Source organism: Camelus ferus, chromosome 11 (genome assembly GCF_009834535.1).
Source record: "Camelus ferus isolate YT-003-E chromosome 11, BCGSAC_Cfer_1.0, whole genome shotgun sequence".
Lineage (NCBI taxonomy): Eukaryota > Metazoa > Chordata > Mammalia > Artiodactyla > Camelidae > Camelus > Camelus ferus.
In genome coordinates, this window is record NC_045706.1 from 11,224,853 (window position 1) to 11,234,127 (window position 9,275).

The 9,275-nt window shown below is 43.9% G+C and overlaps 1 protein-coding gene across 1 annotated transcript; it reads left to right on the plus strand.

Moving 5' to 3' along the window:
- The first annotated feature begins 477 nt into the window (after window positions 1-477).
- PRDX3 (peroxiredoxin 3) lies at window positions 478-9,275 on the plus strand. The gene is made up of 7 exons (XM_032490793.1): window positions 478-605; window positions 1,946-2,081; window positions 3,916-4,057; window positions 4,650-4,785; window positions 5,617-5,720; window positions 7,767-7,932; window positions 8,420-9,275. The coding sequence occupies exons 1-7, from the start codon at window positions 570-572 to the stop codon at window positions 8,471-8,473; spliced, it is 774 nt and encodes a 257-aa protein (XP_032346684.1). The 5' UTR covers window positions 478-569; the 3' UTR covers window positions 8,474-9,275.

Genomic DNA, 9,275 nt, shown 5'->3' on the forward strand with positions numbered 1-9,275 from the left:
TTCTCCCAGTTTTGGCAAGAGAAGTCAAAATGGAAGGCCACACATCATCCCAAAGGCTTTCAGGACAACAAAACCTTGATGTGTCTGACCCATTTAGCTTATTAATGGACTAAAATTGCATTAATAATTAATTCCATTTCATCCTGAAGCCACATGGCTCTACCTCTGGCTGAAAGAGGAAAGGGATCCTTTTACAGAAAGTAATCCATCCAGGTTAACAAAAAAGTCAGCATGTATACAAATAAATACTTAGTTCCCACATGGATTAGTCCTTTTTAAGTTGGGGTGACAAATAGAGACAAAGTATCGCTTTCCCAAGCATCCTGCTACTTAGAAATTTGAGAGGAATTACCCCTTCCGAATCCGGGCCTAGGGACCCGACGACAGGGACCTTTACACCCGGAGGTTCCCAAAAAGGGGGGGGAGGGGGGAAGTTCTTCCCTGTCCTGGCTCCGGCTCCAGCCCAGGCCCCGCCCCGTTCGCCGAAGCCCCGCCCCTACACGGCCCTCTCCGTAAACCCCGCCCCCTCTGCTTCTCGGTCGGCTCCGTGGCTCCCTTGCGCACTGAAGATGGCGGCCGCGGCGGGAAGGTTGCTCCGGGCTTCGGTGAGTGGCTGCCGGCGGGGCAGAGGCGCGGAGACCCTGCGGTGGTCCAACAGTATGCCTCCCAGATAGAAGCTTGCTCCCCTGCATCCTGGGGTCCTTTCTCCCTTCTTAGAGGATGTCAGCAGGTAGCGGACCAGAGGCCTCCTCTGCGGAAGGCTCCCTGCGCCTGCGCAGGACCCCCCTCCCCCCCTCACTCCTCGCGGTCCCCTCCCCACATCCCCCTTCGGTCCGAGTCGTGGGTCCCCGTCCCCTCTCCACCTAAGCACCTGGCCCCTGGTCCCGGTTCTGTAACCGACTCTGTTACCTTGGAGAAGTGACTTCGCCTTTCCGAACTTTTTAATAGAATAATGCCTACCTCATGGGTTGCCGTGAGCATCCACTTAAATGCTGGATGAAAACCAAAATGCTAAAGTAACGGAAGTGCCTAAGTGCAAAAGGCACTTTTTTCCTCCTCCCCCCGCCCCCGAGGCCGTCCCTGCTCTTTTCTCCTGGCAAAGCCTGTTACTCTCTAGCTATCCTCCCTCCCCTTTCTCACTGTGGGGGTCATCGCAGGCTCTTTCTTCTTCCTGAGTCATGCTGGACGCTGAAGTTGAGCGGACGTTTCCCTTGAGCCCTGTCCAAACTTTCCCAGAGACTGAACTTTGCTCTACTTATTTGCTTGTCTGTGGTGCTGTAAGGGCCTTGCCTTTTCTAAGGAAAACTTCGACATAGTAGAACGTGTTTAGTGGATCTTCTGGTAAAGGGCTTAATACACAGGGCCTGTCCAAGTCTCCTTGGTTGCTGTTAAAAGGATGTTTTATATTCTGATAATTCTCTTCTGCCTTGCAGTACCCCCTCCATTTGTTTGTATGTATTTTAAGATAAAAGTTATGTATGTTTGAGGGATACATCGTGATTTGATATACATAGACGTAATGGAATGATTACTACAAGCTAATTAATGTATCTTTTCACATAGTTACCTTGTGTGCCATGAGTTCACCTAAAATCTCAGCCTATTTGCAGTGTTCAATACAGTATTATGAAGTATGGTTATATAGTATGCTTGTACCTTAGATCTCTAGACTTACTCATCCTACAGGACTGCAACTTTGTACACTTTGACCAACATCTCCCCATCCTCCCTCCCCTCCACACTGCCTTACAGTCTTGAAGGATAAGGAAGCAGAAAGGAACTTTAAGAATGTGGAGACTCAGTCCATACTCTTAGAGTTCAAAGTTTTGTATTTTGTTCGCAGGAACAAGGACAGCCGAGGCCACTACTAGCCTGATGCCCTTTCAGCAGGGTTTCAGCCACCGTTCTGGGAATACTTCCTAATGTAAAGTGTTTTTCTTTTTAGCTTGTCCGACACAGGAATGCCATTCCTTGGGGCATTTCTGCCTCTGCAGCCCTTAGGCCTTATGCCTCTCGAAGAATGTGGTTGACAAGTGCATTGTGGTCCAGTTCCAGTCAAGCAAAATTCACCTTTAGCACCAGTAAGTGCTGTAGTGTGTTGGCTTGAACCAGATAATGGAAACATTTATCATCTCTGGACAGGGGCTCTGAACCCTGGCTGTATATTAAACTCACCTAGGGAGCTTTTACAAACATAACACTGCTCCAGTCCCACTCCAAACAAATTCAGTCAGTCTCTGGGGTGAGACCAGAACATCGATATTTTTTAAAAGCTCACCAAGTGATTCCGAATGTGCAGCCGGTGTTGAGAATCACGGAGGCAAACTGCCCTTGTGCCACATTTCCTTGTTGGTTCCAGAGGTTTTAATCACCTGTGTCAAGGAACATGGAAGGGAGCCAGGACCCTCAGAGGCCTTCCAGGCCTGCTGTGTGCAAAGGGATGGGAGATAGCTGGGGACTCAGAGTGCCGCTCCTAGAAGGTTTCTGCATTCAAACCTGTGGGCTGGCTCCACTTGCCACATTAGACCCATCATTAGGCCCTCCATGACCTGATTGATCTGAATGAAGTGCAGCTATTTCTTGAGACTTAACACTCCATTCTCTAGAATATGGGCTTTGCTAAGGTGAGCCTCAGATAATGAATGGTATTTGAAAAATGCCTCCTTTAGATTTGTCCCATCTTTATTTTTTTTTTTTTAATAGCGGTACTGGGGATTGAACCTAGGACCTCGTGCATGCTAAACATGTGCTCTGCCACTGAGCTGTTACATTCCCCCAGGATTTGTCCCACCTTTTAAGAAGCATTAAATGTAACATACATTAAATATAATGGTTTGGGTTATACACTTATGTAAAACCTTTGTGTATGAAATATTCTAAAAAGTTTACCCCAGAACTTTAAAAAAATTTGTAGTAGTACTTTGATGCCACAAGTTTAAAATTTTCCTTGTCACCTGTCCCAAACCCTTGCCCCCAACAGCTCCTCCTGTTTCTGAAGCCTAGGCATTTTGATACTTGGTCTCCTTTGTTAGAAGCATGTCTAACATGCCTTCCCAGTCAGAAGCATGTCCTCTCCAGTTATGACAGTTCTCCCATCCTTTCCTTTCTTCCTTTTTTTTTTCAGTGGGGGGAGGTAATTCGGTTTACTTATTTACTCTCCCCCACCTTCTTGCTGTTCCTTCTACCACACCCCTCCCTCCATACCTCTCACTTAGATAACAAATCACCTCCTAACGTCAGGCTCCCCTCTCCCTGCTCCTCTTACCCTCTGCTGCCCAGCTAATCTTCCTGAGAATAGCTGACTCATCTTCCACCTCCTACATGAAAACCTCCAGTGATTAGTTTCTTCTTTTAAGAACAGACTCATCAGCCTGATACTTAAGGGCCCTCCCAGTGTGACGTTCCACCAGCTTTGTCTCCTACTGTCTTCCTTCCCCATATACCTGTTCTCTATGTTCTAATCAGATTCTGCCAAGGGCTACTCCCCATACCAGCCATGTTCCTCTGTTCCATTTGCCCTGGTCTTGGCGAAATCCAAACCATGTTTAGAATCCACCTCCAGGCTCATGCTATCCTCAAATTTTTTTTTTTTTTTTTTTTACTGGAGGTACTGGGGATTGAACTCAGGACCTCATGTGTGCTAAGCATATGCTCTACCACTGAGCTGTACCCTCCCCCATGCCATCCTGAATTCTGTGTTCATTCCATTCCTCATATCTTTTGTCTTCTTTTTAGTTTACATGACACTTTGTATTGATGTACAATCTATGGAACTACGTACTATGGAAAAAAATTACTTAAGATGTACAGTTGAACCTTTAATTTATGCTACTAATTAACTATTGTGAGAGGTTTAAATAAAATCACATAGGTGCTTGATTTAACAAGTAAAACATATGTGTGTGTTTATTTCAGGTTCCTCATACAATTTCCCTGCTGTCACCCAGCATGCGCCCTATTTTAAGGGTACAGCCGTTGTCAATGGAGAGTTCAAAGAACTAAGCCTTGATGACTTTAAGGGGAAATATTTGGTGCTTTTCTTCTATCCTTTGGATTTGTAAGTGTATTTTCCATGATGCTTTAATGTCATTCTGAGAGCAAGCAAAGATCCCCACTTCCCCACTGACATTGCCTGTCTCTAGTTACTCTTGTAGGAAGGGTAACCGTTACCACTGATTAGCTTGCATCTGTAGCTAATTTATAAGTGGTAAATTTAGGGGTGGAGTGGCGTTCCTTTTAATGGGGCAGGGTTTTCATATGACTCTATTGTATGTACCCCAGTGCAGTGGTTCCTATAAGCCAGTCTTTGAGGAAGTTTTCACTGGTCTGGGGGAAGATGAGAAAAGTAAGGATAATAAAATGAATTTTCTCATAAAGCTACCTTATTTAAATAAAAATATTTCTTTATTTTTAGAATATGCCTCCCCCATGCCCATTTTTGGATATGATTCTTAAATAGAAAGGTGATAAAGTTTTTTTTTTTAATTTTACTGGAGTATCATAGGGATCAGGAGTCCAGTGAGGATGGTTAACCATTTTACTTTTTTTCACTTTTAAGCAAATTGAACTAGTTTTTAGACACCTGTTGTTCAAATTTTAAATCCTTGTTTTTAAATATACTGATGAGAATTTCTGCCCTTTTTCCCTAGCACCTTTGTGTGTCCTACAGAAATTATAGCTTTCAGTGACAAAGCCAATGAATTTCATGATGTGAACTGTGAAGTCATTGCAGTGTCAGTGGACTCCCACTTCAGCCATCTCGCCTGGATAAACACACCAAGGAAGGTACACACATCATTCACCCGGCCTCTGCGCTTGTGATCTTAAAATCTGAAATCCCCTTAAAGACCAACCTAGAAGTTGTTAAAGCAGGACTAGTCAGAAATGGGCTATTTGTACGTCCTAACCTGCTGGCACATGCTGTTAAAGCTCTATCGATATCTCCTGTAACGTTGCTTGTATTCACTCCCCACGACACGTGTATTTTCCAAGATACAAACAGTAATAGAGAGCAGACTCAGCAGGGCTTGGGAACAGCTGGGGACTGTTGCTTCCCCTCTCATCTGGACCCTGTAGATCCCTTGTACCCTGCAGGGCACGTGGTTTGGTGAAGTTCTCTGATCTCACTATTCTGCATGATCAGTATTCTTGCCTAGAAACTTGCTTGGAAGAATCAGAATTTCTAGCTATGCTGCTGGACTATCAATATCAAATTAGTTAAAGTTTGGATTTTTTTTTTTAATTTTCATTTTTATGCTTCAGAAGTTAATCTTCAACCAAAGGGATACTTTAAAAATTAGAGAAAGAAAAGTGTGTAGTATCACCTGGGTTCAAATCCTGCCTCTGCTCCTTTCTAGCTGTGACCTGGAGCAAGGTGCTTAACTTTTGTGTGCCTTAGTCTGCTCGTCTGTAAAGTGGCGATGAGGATGGTCTCTGCTCCAGGATGGTTGGAGATGGAAGAGAGTCCATAGAAAGCTTAGAGCAGCGCTCAGCCCATTGGTGCTCAGTTACTGCTATCTATTGCCATTACTGTGGGTCTCAAACACTGTGCCTCCTGGCCGAGGGTGTTGTGAGATCGCACCATATAACCACCAGCCCTGTTTGCGTTTTTATTAGAATGGCGGTTTGGGCCACATGAACATCGCACTGTTGTCAGATTTGACTAAACAGATTTCCCGAGACTACGGTGTGCTGTTGGAAGGTGCTGGTCTGGCCCTAAGGTAAGATTCTGTTTCTTATGAACTTAAAATTGTTTTTCATGTTTAGCATCAATCCTTTGTCTTAGGGGATTTATAGAGACCTTGGTAAAGCATTTTTAAAACCCCAAATCCTCACTTTGTCTTTTAATAAGCACCGATGAACGCCTCTTGCAGGGGTTGCCAGTCTTTCAGAAATGGCTGAGACATTTGCCCCCTGGGTCTGTTTCTGAAGAAGGATAACACGTCTTAGCTCCGCTCTCTTTGACCATCTTGGAGCGCCACTCCCTGGGGGCACATTCCTGGCAGTGAAGCCATCAGACTGTTTGGAGACAGGGGTAACCAACAGGGGTAGGAATCAGTATCCTGGAATCTTGTCCAAGCATTGGAATCAGACTGGAGTTTGATTCCATACCCCCCCCCCTTTAAACTCAGCTACTTAACTGTATGATTTTGGGCAAGATACTTAACCTCTTTGAGTCCCATTCTTCCCGTAGCTGAAATGAAAATGTACCTCCCAGGTTGGTTTTGAGGATTAAATAAGGTGAGGCAGCCAAGGTTTTTAGCACAGGTCTTGGTAGCTGTTGTGACCTCTTTCCCAGACTGCTGCCTTCCTGGGAGGGATGAGAACTTGGCCTTTGTACTGGCATCTTGATGGCTGCTGAGTGAAGGAGGGATTGGATGGAACTTTCCCTCCAAGAAGCAGGCAGGGGCCCCACTTTGATGGGCCTCACAGGTCTTCTGGAAGCTGGCTTGAACCTGCTCACCTGCCCTCTGCTGTAGCTGACCACTGGCCTGCTTGGATTATCCCTGGAATTTACTCTGGGGGCCACCCTGGAGCTTGGGTCCTTTTGACTCCAAGGAGATTACTGTCTTCCTTTAATAAACTAAAGCTTCGCTTTGACAGAGTTGGTAAGGGAAGGAGAAAAAGTGTGTGGCATTTCCCTCCCAGGATCCCCTTCCCTGTAGAGTCTTGCGAATTTTGCAGTTAACCTCCATCCTAGTTTCACTATTAGGACTGACAAAGGGATAGGAGCCAAGTCTGGCTTGTAAGACGAGGCTTGCTTTCTGGAGTGTGTGGGCCCTGCTCCATCCCAGCTCTGTGTCTGCATCTCCATCCAGCAGGAGCATGCACCAGGACCCCTTAGCCCCAGAACCTAGACTCCCAAGGGCCAGGGCCAGGGAGAGGGCGCTACCATTTTATATAGTGAGTTTTCTCTAAGTTGCCTTTTCCCCTGAGTGATTAACGCTTGGAATGCCACACCCTTGTAAGATGGACTGTTACAACCGAGGTTTTATGGCATATCTGCATATGTCATAGTCACACCAACACTCATATAGAAGATGAACACAGATCTCAGGATGGATCACCTCATTGCACTGCTGCCAAGTGATAAAGGGTGTTGGCCTTGGACAATCTGAGCATCAGAATAATAACTATAAGTGACTGAAACACATCAGATATATTTAAATCAATGATTTGAAGAATTCCAGGGAACCAGTTATTTGGAAAACTTTAAGTAATGAAATAGTACTGTCTTTCCTGTATAAACTGTACCTCGGGGTAACAAAAAGAGTGGTTGGCTTGGTTTTTCCTTTAGATTTCTCCTTTGTGTAGACTTAAGGCCAGTATGTTCCTTCTGCAAAGATTTTTACCATGGGGGTTTCCCCTCCCTACCTAAGAATTTGCTTATTTTGTAAATATTTACTGAATATAGATAGAATACATCTCTGTCCCTTCCCATTTGCCTATGGTTTCTTGCCAAGATTTGATACAACAGCCCAAAGAATGCTTGCTAAATCACTAAGAAGGAGTCCTTGCTCTCTGTAGTTCAGTGACTTACAGATACTGTGTGACATTCAGGTCACATTTGTAAATGTGATCATACTGCCTGTTTTCCATGGTGGCCTAGTCCAGGCCCATCTTTTTGTACAAGGAAAACCCCATTTTTAAGCATATGATAGAGTTTAATGCTCTATCAGGGAGAATTAAAGACAGAAAGGGGTAGAAGTTAGAGTCTTTCTAGCTCTGGTAATGTTGAGATACTAATGAGGATAAATTTGATGCAGAGGTCTCTTCATAATTGACCCCAATGGAGTCGTCAAGCATTTGAGTGTCAATGATCTCCCAGTGGGCCGAAGCGTGGAAGAGACCCTCCGCTTGGTGAAGGCATTCCAGTTTGTGGAAACCCATGGAGAAGTCTGCCCAGCCAACTGGACACCGGATTCTCCTACAGTAGGTTTCTTTTCCAAAAGCTTCAGGGCCTCAGCAGAGGGTCCCAGGTCCTCGTTGCCTCAAGGGCTGCTGGCCTAGAATATCCACAGAAGAAGCCCTCTCTTGGACCAAGGGTGCAGATGGTGTGCAGATGGGTGAAGCTGCTGAGGGTGGGGGTGTCGTGGGACCAGGTACCAGACACCAAGCTGGCATTTAACATAACTTTCATCTGTGTATTTTAAAAGAGACCAATCTTTAAAAAGTTAAAGAACTTTAGGGGGAGGGTATAGCTCAGTGGTAGAGTACATGCCTAGCATGCAGGAGGTCCTGGGTTCAATCCCCAGTACTTCCACTAAAAGAAAAAATAAGTAAGTAAACCTAATTACCCCCCCCCAAAAAAAAGAAAAGAAAAGTTAAGATCTTTAGGTTAAAAATTGACTGCTTTCAACTCATTTTTGAGACTGTTACCATAAAGTCACTTACCCAGTGAAATCTTTTTTATTTTCAGATCAAGCCACATCCGACTGCTTCCAAAGAATACTTTGAGAAAGTAAATCAGTAGATCGTCCCATGTGCACCTGCGGCTTCCCATGCCAGAAAAGAACCACAGTTGGAACTCACTTTTAGCATTTCAAAGATGATTATTTCTAGAAGGCAAAAAAAAAAAAAAAAAAAAAAATCATGCTTATATTCGTAAATATTACTCTAAACGTTTTGTTTTTATAACATTGGCCAAGGCTTTTAAAATGTGGTTAGCTACTAACACAGAGTCCTTCATTGCCAGTGTGTGGATGGCTAGCTAGTTTCTATGGGACGTGTGGTTCACCTGTTTCTTGGATCATGTCTTCAGTGGGAAAAGGAAACAACTCTTCTTGCTTAGCCTTACTTGAACCGTGGTGTACACCAGAGTAGTACAACGAGCATTGAAAGCTTCTAATCAAGGGTCCTGAAATTTTCTTCTTGAATCTCTATTAAATCGAATTTTCTTTTAAGGTAACAGAGATCATAGTTTTAAGTTGTTAGCATCAGTGGTCTAATTTAACTCTTAGAGTTTATTTGATTGAAGCAACTGTGAATCATGTTTTTTAAAAAAAACTTATGGTGGCAAAGTGACTTAACTGATCATGCATGTTCCCCATCCTAGAGATTTATCGTTTATATAGTTACTTTACGTATTATGTTAGCTGACCTAGTGTCTACCTGCATTTCTAATATTGATTGGGTGTAATTATAAAGGCTATTTATTGAATCTAGGAATTGCATTTTGAATTTGAATCCTTCATGCATTTGAACCATTGTAATTATTTTCTTTCCTGAAGTGCCCAATGTAAAAAAATATAATAAAGGACAGATTTTAAAATATG